At 45.7% G+C, this 13,335-nt stretch overlaps 2 protein-coding genes across 7 annotated transcripts; both read left to right on the top strand.

The window, feature by feature from the left end:
* Nucleotides 1-7,146: 7,146 nt before the first annotated feature.
* LOC119287159 lies at nucleotides 7,147-9,403 on the top strand. Of its 3 annotated transcripts, none has more exons than XM_037566683.1 (5): nucleotides 7,147-7,415; nucleotides 7,526-7,752; nucleotides 7,821-7,970; nucleotides 8,689-8,732; nucleotides 8,901-9,403. In XM_037566683.1, the coding sequence occupies exons 2-5, from the start codon at nucleotides 7,709-7,711 to the stop codon at nucleotides 9,038-9,040; spliced, it is 378 nt and encodes a 125-aa protein (XP_037422580.1). In that variant the 5' UTR covers nucleotides 7,147-7,415; nucleotides 7,526-7,708; the 3' UTR covers nucleotides 9,041-9,403. The 3 variants fall into 3 exon arrangements, with proteins under 3 accessions (XP_037422580.1, XP_037422581.1, XP_037422579.1); XM_037566684.1 differs by having other exon boundaries at nucleotides 8,689-8,762; XM_037566682.1 differs by lacking the exons at nucleotides 8,689-8,732; nucleotides 8,901-9,403 and adding an exon at nucleotides 8,311-8,682.
* A 597-nt stretch (nucleotides 9,404-10,000) lies between these two features.
* On the top strand, nucleotides 10,001-12,972 carry LOC119287158 (protein MAIN-LIKE 2-like). Of its 4 annotated transcripts, none has more exons than XR_005140758.1 (7): nucleotides 10,001-10,344; nucleotides 10,433-10,929; nucleotides 11,095-11,652; nucleotides 11,732-12,047; nucleotides 12,132-12,226; nucleotides 12,301-12,426; nucleotides 12,555-12,972. XR_005140758.1 is itself a non-coding variant. In XM_037566680.1 (2 exons), exons 1-2 carry the CDS (start codon nucleotides 10,276-10,278, stop codon nucleotides 11,048-11,050), a joined length of 687 nt encoding a protein of 228 aa, XP_037422577.1. In that variant the 5' UTR covers nucleotides 10,007-10,275; the 3' UTR covers nucleotides 11,051-11,089. The 4 variants fall into 4 exon arrangements, 1 of the variants encoding a protein (XP_037422577.1); XR_005140757.1 differs by having other exon boundaries at nucleotides 10,433-11,652; nucleotides 11,732-11,788; nucleotides 11,916-12,047; XR_005140756.1 differs by having other exon boundaries at nucleotides 10,002-10,344; nucleotides 10,433-11,345; nucleotides 11,432-11,652.
* Nucleotides 12,973-13,335: the final 363 nt, after the last annotated feature.

Below are 13,335 nucleotides of genomic sequence, written 5' to 3'. Positions count from 1 at the left end.
CTCCGGTGAGCTCCTCCTCCCTCCTCTCCGGTGAGCTCCTCCTCCTCTCCTCTCCTCCCATCCCCTCATGGTTTCTCCTTTCTCCTCTCCGCTGCTCCGGTGAACTCCTCTCCAGCGACCTCCTCATCCTTCTCTCCGGCGATGTAGGCGAGCGCGTCTCCGGTGACCTCCTCCTCCTCCTCTTCGGCGAACTCCTCTCCGGCAAAAGAACACGGCAAAAGAACGTACAAGATCCAAAAACAGAAACAAAATTTGAAATAATGTCGTGCCAAAAAACGAGCAAAAAAACGAGCAAAAAATGGGCAAAAAATCACGATCCAGATCTAGATTCAAAATGGCGCATCACTAATGGCGCATCACTAAACAGTGCGCCATTAGTATGCCGAAGTTACTAATGGCGCATCTCGTTGTCGTGCGCCATTAGTATGCCAAAGCACCTGGGTATACATGGCCCCTGGAAGGCATACTAATGGCGCACCGTGGCCTATACTAATGGCGCACCAGTGGTGCGCCATTAGTATACCAGATATTAATGGCGCACCAGTAGTGCGCCATTAGTAAAAAAATACTAATGGCGTGCTAGTAATGGCGCACCGGTGATGCGCCATTAATGGCCAAATTAGGTGCGTCATTAGTAGCGGTTTTTCTAGTAGTGTCAGAGCAATGATAAAAAGGTTTGTTCCTCACTCTTTTGTTGGAATTTTAGTTCCAAGTTAACATGATTTCTTATCCGCTTCATAAGTCATGCATTTGCTTAATTAGGTGATAATTAAGTAGAGCAAAAAAAATGATCATGTTATTGTAGGGTTTGTTTAAACTCCAGCATAAGGAATTCTGGTTTAAGAAAAAAGACTTTTGGCTTCTTTAATTACAAATTGATTGCAACATCATGTTAGTATGTGATTTCTCACATCTGGTTATAATATTTGTGAAGACATGCATTGCACGTGCACTTGGAAGCGGGCCCGTGGCCCGCGCCGGACGGCGCCGATGCTGACCCGGGCCACCTCTTCCGCGTATTCTTGGAGCTGTGGCTGGCCGATTTACATGAAATCAATTCCCTCAGATCTGGTGGCAAATATAATACACATAATCCATATTATTATGCACTAGCGTGTGTGTGTGAAATAGATGGATTATGGCCCGTACCCAATAAGATGAATATGTGTGTGTGTTAGAGAGAGGGGGAGAGAGAGTGAGGAAGAGGGAGGGAGAGAGTGTGTGTGAGGATTTGATGGTAAAAAAGGTCGCCAATATCATAATATTGAACTCTTAAAGTTAATGTGGCCCCGTTGCAACGCACGGGCGTTCTTCTAGTAGTGTTAATGTATTAGTATTGTTCATTAGTTCACAATATATGATTCTTGTTAGTGAAACCTAGATTGTTTATTTTATATATCGAGAAAGCTAAAATCCGTCCGACTAGACGTTTGCAACAGATCCAAACGACTTTTTAGTCGTGCTATCGCGATCCAGCGGCTAGGACGGGCGGTTAGCGATTTAAAAGGAAACGTCCTCCTTTGAGGCATCTCTGCCGCGCGCGTTCAATGAGAGAAGGTGGGAGTTGATTGTGCGTTCAGTTTCCAACTTTGGTATGGTGGGCCCAGAGCGCTTGTAAATCCAAAATGAAAGGGTCATTAAGCAGGAATCGAACTCCGCTCTTCCAACAGTGAGCTGATCGGGAGAACCATCTCAACCAAACGCTTTTGTTGTCTAGTATGAAGCGATCAACTCTTTTGAACTCGTTGTCTTCAACTACCAGCGCATATCCAATATTTTTTGCATTTGATGCATGTGCCATACTAACTAATCACTGTTAGATGAAATCCTTATGTAACTAATTTATACAATCATATGCACGTCATAAGTAAAACATCGTATACAAAGGTATTTTTTTCTTGATTGTATATACATGGATACTTCTAGGGTTGTTTTTCTCACGGATTTCTTTGGTGCATCATACACTATTTTTACGCACCGCAGTCCCATTAATTTACGTGGAAATACTACGGTAACTTTGATCCAGAAAGAAAAGTTGTTTGCAAGATACACTATTAACTCCTACGAAAATAATACGATAATTTATAAATCGCAGACCTGATAGTTTACGTACAAACATCATGATAGCTTCGATCCTGAAAAAAAAAGTTAGAAACATATCTCTGCAACTCCTATGCAAATAACATAGAATGTCATGCAATCCTACGGGTCTCACCTCAATGAACGAAAAGGCGGTTAGGATTTCTACCTCCCGTCGGCAGCGCCGTCGATGTACCACGTCACCGGTGGCGTTATTGCCATGGGTGCGCAGTGGATCCCGGCGCTTGCCGGCGGGAGGACTCTGTTTTTTGGTGCTTTAAGTTTTGCTAGGGTTTGTGTCCAGCTCATGAAGACGAGACGGCGGTAGCTTCTTGAAGTTATCGGGCTAGATGTACTATAGTTACCAACATGGTTATTTTGTAGTTATCGGGTTAGATGTACTATAGTTACCAACATGGTTATTTGTAGTTATCGGGCTAGATGTACAATAGTTACCAATATGGTTACTATGCAGTTATCGGGCCAAATGTACTATAGTTATCAACACGGTTCATTTTCGTAGTTATCTGGCTGCATGTGGTATAATACACTCCTAGTAGCTTATGCGAAAATAATATGATAATTTACACATCACAGACATGATAACTCATGCACAAACACCGTGATAACTTTGACCCGAGAGAAAAAATTGTTGAAGACACCCCCGATAGCTACTGCATAAATAGCATGATTATTTACATAGCACGGACCTGATAACTCACGCACAAACACCATGATAACTTTGAACTGGGAGAAAAAGTTGTTGAAGACATCCCCGATAGCTTCAGCATAAATAGCACGACAATTTACACACCACAACCTTGATAACTCAAGCGCAAATGCCATGATAACTTTACCCGGGAGGGGGGGGGGTGTTAACTTACATATAAATACCACGATAAGTTTGATCCAGGGGTGGTTGGAGGGGAGGAAGTTGTTTGAAAACAATTCCCCCCTCCCCGATAACAACTCATGTTGTTAAAAATGTACCACGGTAACTCATGTTTAAATAACATGATAATAGACACTCGTCAGACCTGATAACTTACTTAGCCCAACTGTAACTATTTGCATGAACAAAAGTCGTCAGAACATATCAACATGAGATCTAGTTTCGAAAGTCTCGTCGTGATAGATTTTATATGTGAAAACAACTTTTCCATTGGACCAACGGTTTTGACCTGTAAAACATTTTAAAGTTTCAAACAGGGAGGACAAGGATGACTTAAAATATTGGGACATTTACATGTATGCCCCTAATTTGCGCCCACTCTCAGATTTGCCCCTAATTTCAAAGCCTGCTCAAATTTGCCCCTCCGCCGTTAGGTGCCCTTATAGAAATGCCCTTCTGCGCCGTTACCGTCCGGTCAAAGCCGGTCAAAGCCGGTCAAAGGGCTTTGACCATCCTAAAAAAATAGCAAAAAAGTTCTAAAAAATCTGAAATATTGTGAGATCGAAAATACTCATGTGTGCAAGGTGCGTGCAAGTTTTCATGCTATTTGGACATTCCAAAAGATCGTGACGAGGAAAAACAGTTAATATGTACGCTTGTGAACAGTAAATTCAAAAAAGAATTGCAAGAAAATTCAAAAAAATATGAAAAAAATTGGCATCAAAGAGGCTTGGGTCTGCAAGGTGCGTGCAAATTTTATTTGTGTTTGGACACTATAGGACTTCCAGAATACAAAAAACAAAATAGTCATTTTTTCCAAATTTTTTCCCAAGCCAAATTTTGTTTTTTTCTCCACGAGCTCCTACAGTGTCCAAACACAAATAAAATTTGCACGCACCTTGCAGACCCGAGCCTCTTTGATGCCAATTTTTTTTCATATTTTTTTGAATTTTCTTGCAGTTGTTTTTGAAATTACTGTTTACAAGCGTACATATTCTCTCTAATGCATGTCCGCATGTGCTTGTGAAGAGAAGGTTGGAGGAACATTTTTATGTCTGGGTAATTTCTATGTAAATAACATGATAACTTATGCACCACAGGCATGATAACTTATGTAGCACATGTGGTAACTTTTTACCAGAAAAAAAAGTCATCGAAATGTATCAACATGGGATCTAGTTTCGTAGATCTCGTCGCTACGAATCTTTTATGTGAAAACGGTTTTTCAATCGAAGCGACGATTTGAGGTACAAAACATTTTGAATTCTATTTTTAGATGAAATCTTTGATGACATCAGGTTTTTTGTTTTTTCTGCATGCAACAATTATCCAACAGAAAGAGTCTACATGCGCGTGCATGCGAGGGAAGTTTGCATGCAATGTGCATGCGTGATTAGGGGAGAGGAGATATTCGTCCGCATCTGTCGCTAACGACCAGTCGACTGGTCGTTAGCACGGTCCTTTATATACAGCCGGTTTATTCTGATAATTTTATCAGAATAGTTATTCTGATAACACTTCCGCACTGCACGCTCAATGCAAGTGCACGTCATTGTTTGAACCAAGTGTGCTGCAGTACTCACACGAGTGAACTTCGTGCCGAATTTAATTTCTTCCCCCACCCCCCTAGATTGTTCCTATTTGGTTGTCCCCCCAACAACCACATATTCATGTAATTTATTGACTTCTTTATTATAAATGAAAATGACTCACAGTAGGGGGATTACCCTACTGTTCTTTGGTCAAAAAAAATACTGCATGCAGTGTTTTTCCGATACAGTTTTCACTCTAATTTTTTAACCATTTATAGGAACGAGGCGTATAATATACCGTTGAGAAGATATTGATTAGGCGCAACTTCTCCATGTTGAACACTTTTCAAGATTCCTCTCGGTTTAAGAGCAGATTCAAAAATGATGCGGCGGATGACTAGTGGCGGCGAGCGTATTTTCATGTTTTTTTCTAAACTGCTCATCGCAACAAGGCAAATGATACGCCGTTGGAAAGATATCATCGAGGCGTATCTGTTTTATATCTATTATTTTCTCTAATTCGTTACGGTTTAAGAGCAGTTTCAAATTTACTAAATCGCGGAATTATGTTTTTTTGAATTTTTTGCAATTTTCGGAACTGTTTTTGCTCTAGTTTTCAAACCGTTTGTGGAAATGAGGCGTGTAATACATCGTTGGAAAGCTATGGACAAGGCGCAACTCTCATATGTAGAAATGGTTTTGAGATTTCTTATGGTTTTAAGTTAATTTTGAAAATGGTGCGGTGGACGATGAGTGGCAGCGGTCGTTTTTCACGATTTTTTTACAAACCGCTTGTCGAAATGATTCAAATGATATGCCGTTGGAAAGATATCAACGAGACAAAACTTTTTCATGTAGAACGCACTCTCTAAGTCCTTACGGTTTAATAACAGTTTTAAAATTAACGAAATGCGAAACACTCTGCTTTCCGCGACACCCAAATCGACGAGTGGACTTTATCCGACAGAAAACCGCACTGCTTCAGTCGAAAATCGCACTGCATCAGAGAGTCAAGTGAACTTCATGATTTCCGTTATCGGACGTACATTTTGTCAAACGAGTTTTTGTTGTCTTTTTTTTCAATTTTTTTGTGAACGAGTGGACCGCAGTGACGGGGCAAGTGAACCACGACATATATCGAAGTAAACCGCATTACTATTGTTGTTTTGCTATTTTTTTCGCATTTTCATGTTGGGCACAAGTGAACACCATCACTCTCAAAAGTGAACCACATCGGAGGGCCAAACGCACTGCAGCGTTGCATTTGATATAGTGAACAATGGAGGAGTTTTATTATAGTGAACCACGTGGGAGAACAAAGTGAGCTTCAAAACATATACTCTATATTTTCATTATTTTTAAACATCCACACACACAGCCATTCGACGGTGGACCACAAAGTTTCACCATAGGCGAGTTTTTGTTGCCTTTTTCACCATAGGTGGTTTTGTCTTTTTTAAACTTCTTTGAAATTTACCTCGACTACATCATCAATGTTAATGAGTTGCATCAAAATTTATACTCTTACTAAGTGGACCACTTAGCAATTCACAGTGAGCTGCGTCACATCGCTTTTTAACTAGAAAACTACCAAGCCACTTCAAATATGCAAACATTGTTGTTTTTGTACAAAGAGAACCACCGGGACCCCACAACGAACTGCAATGATTATCAACAAGTTTTGTCTATACAATATAAAGAAGTGAATCGTGGTAGCAGACGCCCGCAATGGAATGCAAAATTTTGCGTCTGTCGTCCCGCGGGCTGCACTGCAACGTCTTTGCATCCAAACTGCGGAAAACAAAAATTGAAAGAACAGAAGGAACACTCCGGCCACGCTAGTGGACTGCACGCATGTGCCTGCTGCACTGCATCTGAGCATGCCACAAACTGCAGAGAGCGCCAGAGTGAGCTACAAACCATTCAGTTGCCTGCTACACTACATCCGAGCACACCACAAACTGCAGAGAGCGCCGAAGTGAGCTGCAATGGGAGAACAGTGAGCACGGGGCGTTGATGTGTGCTACTTCCGTCCATGGGGAGGGGTAATGGAGAGGAGCGAACTGCACTGGTCTATGGGCTAATCTGCTCTACGTAGGAGTGAACTCCCTGATTACAATGACACGAAATTTCAAAAGAGGAACACAGAGAACGGCAGTCGGCATGCCCGCACACTTCAGTGACCACCAGAGTGCACCGCTGGTCGTGGCCGCCGGCGAGGGAGAAGGCACATGGGAGACCGCCAGCCACCTAGTGGTAGCCGTCGCGTGGAGGGGGAAACCGCTCCTGGTAGGTGGAGGGGCAGCGTGGGGCACCGGATCTGGCGGCGCGGCGTTGTGAGGGGGCCGCTGTGGCTTTGGATTCGTCGGTGGGAGGGCCACCGCGGCCTCGATCTAGTGCCTCCTCGCGCTGGGAGGTGCCCTGGGGGCGCAACGACCACCGCGGTGCGCCAACGAGGGGAGGATGGTCCGAAAATATATAATAGAACATCTGCACCCTGGCCCTCTTATCTGGTGCGTCCATATGCCTCGGGATATGTGCCAGCAGTTCCCGTAAGATCGTCGAGCCACGGTTATATCGAGTGGGTTAGCAGTACCTTCCACCGTGATCTGCCTACTGCATAGCGCAGGGTACTGTTCAGCTAGAGTCAAGGACAAACAACTATCGGACACTCCAGGAGGCAGCCCGTGACTCTGGTCCATGTGCGTTCCTCCTCTTGCCTCTAGGAGCAGGCTAGGCGGGGGAGGGGGGTTCATCTAAGGCAGAGCATGGAGAGAACCCAAATCTGAGCGGGAGGCTGGAGTTTCTGGTACAAGAGGAGGCACCGGGACGGGCGGGAATCCAGCGCCGGGCCGCAGCGGGCACCGCCTCTGTCATCTCGCGCCGCGGGCCATTGTACGGATCTAGCACAGGTAAATCTTTGATCTCAGCTATGCGCATAGGTTCTTTGGATGTTGGGATGTATTTTGGCATCAGGTACATATCAGGAGGGTGATTATTCGTGGTCCTCTGTGTTCTGCAGGCCAGATTAGGTCCGCGGACGGCTCGGTCACGGGGATGGGCTGTGCCATGGCACAGGTCGTTAGTCCAGGGAGCGTGGAAATCCAAAGCCGTCAACCCGTCGGCGTGGCCCCGTCATTGCGGGGTTGCTCTTGGATCTCGAGGGAACGAGGGCGGCGTTGAGGACGGCTTGCGGTGTGGTAGAATGGAGGAGAGCGACCCGGAGTTCGTGCTAGATCTGGTGGACAGGTAAGCTCTTCTTTTCTGCCGCCCCTATATTGATTCATAGACCTCTTCTTGAACTCCAGTGCCCGCAGATTCCCACTTCGAGAAGAGTTCGCGGATAACCTTGAGCACCCGGATCCGGTGCCGCTGAGGCTGCTGCCCAGGGGGAGGCTGGCGCTCTTGGCCCGGAGGATTCAAATGGTGAATCTGGTTAATGGGGAGGCACCTCGATGGACGAAAAGGTGAGCCGTCTCGTCCCCATGGTCTGATTGTATAGTGAATTTGAGTGCATTTGTAGACAGGCAGTTAAGTTCAAGGACTCTGATGGTGATTCGCCAAACAATATATTTAGTTAATTTGAAATCATGGGAGCAGGTATTTGGTTTTGGCGTGTTTCAGGTTAGATGTCGAAAGGTTTTTAGAATTTCACATAAGAGGAGCGTTGCCACGAACCAGGTTACATATCAGGAGTCCGTGGATTAAATGTTTTGACAAACCAGTTAACAATTTCCTGAGAAAACGCTACGGTCTGCAACACACCAGTTTTGTGTCAATTGACTGGACGAAGCATTATTGCTGCAGCTTAAGAGGGAGTGCACTGCCAGACAGAACTTCGTGCGCTCCACGGATGAACGCACTGGACCAATCTATACGGAAGTTTGCTGAGGAACCGACAAAGAGTGTGATTAAACCAGAATTAGGAATAAGTTTCGATTCTTTGGACGATGCATACGACTTCTACAGTCTGTATTCATGGGAAGTTGGATTCGGTATTAGATATGGGCAAAGCTGACTGAATGCAGAAAGAATCAAGTCGATGCAGGAGATAGTGTGCGGTTGCTCGCTAAGTTGTGGTACTGACATACTATGCGTGGGTTTCTTTTTTGTGCAGCTTTGGTTTGAAAAAACGGCATCATGGAGTGAGCTGATGTGCCATCACCTTTCTTGATTCTTTTTCAGGGAGCTATGTGCGGTTGTCTCCACTGCATATGAACCTGAGTCTGGTATGTTTGGATTGAATGCAGATGAGCTTTGTAAGGAAGAAGTCCTTGTACATCTCTCATTTTGTTTTAAGTACACGTACGCATAGCTCAAAATAGAATAGATTTAATTGTATAATAATAGCAATACATGAACCGCAAATGCTCAACAAAGTTTTTCTTTCATGATAGGAAACAAACACGTGACACGTCTGACATTGGCGACATGGGAGACTATGCATATTACCCTGTCCGGCCGGGCGTTGGAAAAAACTTGTCTCAGATACGTCTCGTTTCACATGCAGCTTTATATGATGCGGGATTTTCTATGACAAAAACTACGAATATGGTGTACAAATGACCACAGAAGATCACCAACGAGTCACTGCGCGCATCACGGGCCCACGGCCTCACGGGCATGGCTCCGCATACTGTGTGAGCGGAAACGACCAAACCTGTGCAGAGTGTAGGCTCACGTCGATTCAACCCGTCGCCTAGGCTCGTAACAGGCTCGTAACTGGATTCCGTGACGGACATCTCGAGGTACAACACAACGATTCAAGCGCTAAGATAACGCGACCCCGGTTCAGCTGTTCTAAAATTCCGCATCCGAGGATGGTCGCTGGCCGGTCGCGGCGGGGCGCGAGGAGGAGAGAGCCATGGAGGGCTTGCCGGATCTGGGGAGGAGAGGGCCACGGTGACCTCGGTAGGCAGCGGGGAAGATGGATCCCGCTGCCGAGGAGGACGGCAAACAGAGGCCGGGGGCAGCCCGATCCGGCGAGAGGGAGGCCGGGGACGGCCTGATCCGGCGGCAAGGGAGGCCGGGGGAGGCCCGAATTTGGCGGCGAGGGAGGCTGGGGGCGGCCAATCTGGGGGCGGCCAATCTGGTTGGTGCGGGAATTCAAGGGCCTCCGGGGTGGGGCGGGGCCCGGGCGGCGGGAGCGGTGGCTTCAGGGCAAGGCGGAGGAGGTTGCGCTGGCTCGGCGGATCGAGGCTGGGCTGGGTGGTCGGTGTGGCAGCGCGTAGAGGAAGGCAGGGTGGTGCGGGGCTGTGGCAACCGCAGGAGGAAGAAGGTGGGAGGGGAGGTGGGTTGTGTGTGAGCGTGGGGGTGGGGGTGGGTCGTGTTGGGCACTAGTGGGGTAGGTGGTAGGTTTTTTCACCGTGCAGTTCGGTTCCGGGCACTCGTGCGGTTGTTTTTTGTTATATCAGAATAAGCAGTGTTATTAGAATAAGACTCTTAAGGGATGTTATCATAATAGACCCATATATATATATATATATATATATATATATATATATATATATATATTTGAGATGTTGAGTTTTGTAGCTATATATATGAGATGTTGATTTTTTTAGATATAACATAGATGTTGAGTTTATTTGAAATATGAGATGTTGAGTTTATTTGAACACATATGACATACGAGATATATATGAGAATTTACAATCATCTATTCATTGTGTGAGAAGGAGATGTTGAGATTCTTATAGATTAATACATATGAGATGTTTAGTCTGTACCGATATTTGAGATAAATTCATATATTGTTTGAACTTTGTAAGGATGGTTTGGCTTCTCGACGATGCCTATGACACACAACACCGGGCCTACATGATGCGCGGGAAGGGGCTGGTAATAATGAGTAATCTAAATATTTAGCAAACTTGCCTTTAGTTGAAATTGACATGCCCTAAGATTTGTCATTACTTGTTTTTTGCAGAAGCTTGAGCCTCTGAAGATTTGGTATCACGGGGTCTCTGGTCCTGCCATGCCGTACGACGAGCGGTACACACCGTACATCCAGCAGGCAGGACTCCTCCCGTGGATTCAGTTGGTCAGCCAGTCCACGCCGAACCTCAACGCTCCACTGGTGTCTGCTCTTGCTGATCGGTGGAGGCCGGAGACGCACAATTTCCATTTTAGGACTAGAGAGATGACCGTGACGCTCGAGGATGTCTCCTTGATCACTGGTCTTGCTATCGATGGGAGGCCTCTCTGTATGAGCACCGATTCTGATGGGTGGCGCCAGCAGATGATTGCTCTTATTGGTATGGCTCCTACCGAGGCTGAGGCTGATGTAGAGGAGGAAGAAAAGAAGAAGAAGAAGGAAAGGAAAGCAGCCGGAGCTGCTTTCACGTGGATTCAAAGGAACTTTGCGCATTGCCCTGCGAATGCCAATGATGATGTGATCCAGACACATGCTCATGTCTATATGTGGTACGTTGTCTCGAGGACTTTGTTTCCCGAGTCCACGGGCAAGAACGCTCCATGGATGTGGCTGAAGGCGTTGACCGTCTTCGATAGCAGATGGAGCTGGGGTTCAGCTACTCTTGCATAATTGTACCTTGCTGTCAAGTTAACATTGTTTTCTTTCATATGTAGCTGGATGATGTGTGTAGCAGGATCACATATAGGGCAGGCATTGGTGGTAATATGCTTCTACTTTCTATATGGAGCTGGGAGCGTCTGCCTGTTGGACACCCGAAGAGCGCGAAGTTTAATCCTTGGGATGAAGACGACGAATTACGGCGCCCCACTTGGGCTTACAAGTGGGATGTGGTGGCCGAGATGACGAACGATGTCAATCTCATGTACCAAAAGTGCATTGCCGAGTTGGACACGATTTCTCCTGAGTAGGGAACGAGGACATTACTTCAGTCATTTCTCATGCTTGCCTGAATAATTGTCATCAATGTTGCATTGTTGTCCTATTTCATAGGTGCAATGACAGCCATATGGCGCCAATGACACAGTAGGGTACACTCTAGAGTTTGCCATCAACCCGATGCGCTTGCGGGATAGGGATCTTTGGCTCATATAGTGGCCACTAATATGCAACTGGGCGGTTGAGCTCCATTTGCCACATCGCGTGTATCATCAATTTGGTCCATTCCAGCCTCACCTGCCGGATTGGGCGGACACGTACAAAGCACTTCATAAGTAAGAGAGCATGAACCGTATTGACTAAGCATCGCCACTCCTTCTTGATTGTGCTAATGTTTGGTTTTCTACCATGCAGGTTGGACAGGAGAAAGTAGCGGAAGATAAAGGACTGGGACAAGCATCATGCTAATTCGTATGTTACCCACTTTCATCTTTGTGTGGAGCAAGCTCATAACAGTGCACACGCCCAGCTTCTTGAGCATAGCTCACTTGCTTTCGATAACTACTTACGATGGCTTCTTGAAAATACTCGAGTTGAGATATGCCCGCCGGCACACAATGATGACATTCTTGAAGACCCCCTAAAATTTGAGGATCTATCAAAGGGGAAGTACAAAAAAGATGTCAGGGAAGGGCTAGGAGTCCCTGCTGTTCTGGTGATTAACTATGTGGTAAAGTGTTCCCTTCTTTACTTTCCCGTTGGCCGTATTACACATGTTTGAATGGCTAACATGTTACTTCGTTCTCATCCGCAGCGCAACCAGATCAAGCTGATGGAAGCCAGTCTATTCTGGAGAAGACACTGGTTGGACAAGGCAATGATGAAGGTCCACTATGGAAATTTCTCAAGGTACATATCGCACTCAGGTGTCCATGTTACATATCTTGCGGATTTGGTATTTTATACACTTGTTCATGTTACAGCGCCAGGCCTAGAAGTTAAGGCGGTTATCGAACCTTCTCGGTTGCCGTGACCCAGAATATGATGAACCATATGCCTCTAGGTCTGGTACACCATCAGACCACTTATCTCACCATGAGGGGAACGATGTGAGTTCCTCACATGCTTATCTGGATGATGAGGGTGCGGTCACCCAAGAGCTATGACTAATCTTTTAGATGTAATTCTCACTTGATCACGACGCCGGTCTTTACCATATTGTTTTATTGTGTGATAGGTTGATGAGATCGATGACGACATTACTTTGGCGGACGCTCAAGTTCGGTCTGCATACATGTTCAAGTGTAGGCAGCCCATACGCCGGTATACACCCACCGACTTTGACAACAGAGGCAACCCAAAGGTGGTCGCATGGAGCTTGCGGATGCCGAGCTTGGATGATGAGGCGGAGGAGGAAGTGGAGGCAGAGGATGCTCGTCCTGGCAGGAGGAATTAGACCGCTAGCAGGCGTGGCACAAGGAACACACGTGGAAGGCATTAGTACTTGTCGTTTTTATTATGAAACTGAACTTGTCGCTGTTTCATTAGGTTGATGAACTTGTGAGGTTATGTGATGTGTTGGTGAACTCTTAGTAGTGTGGTACTTGTGTTTGCGAACTTGTAGTAATGTTTGAATTGTCCTAAATGATGTGATGTTCAAGTTATTACTTGTGTTTGTTCAGTTTCTGCAGTTTACAACACTGCACTACACTTTTGAATTGAAATTGCTGTCAAAAGAGTTTTTGTTTCTGTAGTTTTGCAGTTAACAGCAGTGTAGCCTCTGGCACTACACTATACTATGCAGCGCCTAACAGTCAAGCGTCACACAGTATAGTGCAATGCCCATGTCTGAGGTGCTGCACATCTGGATGCGGATCCAGAGAGCAACCGAAACTTTGCAGCAGGATTTCATGCCAAAAATTTCTAAGTTAGTGTGCAACGCCCAGGACACAGGCGTTGCACTACATTGTGTGACGCCTGATTGGGCGTTGTACAATATAGTGCAGTGCCTCAGTCCT

Source organism: Triticum dicoccoides, chromosome 4A, assembly GCF_002162155.2.
Source record: "Triticum dicoccoides isolate Atlit2015 ecotype Zavitan chromosome 4A, WEW_v2.0, whole genome shotgun sequence".
In the NCBI taxonomy this organism is placed as follows: domain Eukaryota; kingdom Viridiplantae; phylum Streptophyta; class Magnoliopsida; order Poales; family Poaceae; genus Triticum; species Triticum dicoccoides.
This window is presented reverse-complemented; position numbering and strand designations above follow the sequence as displayed.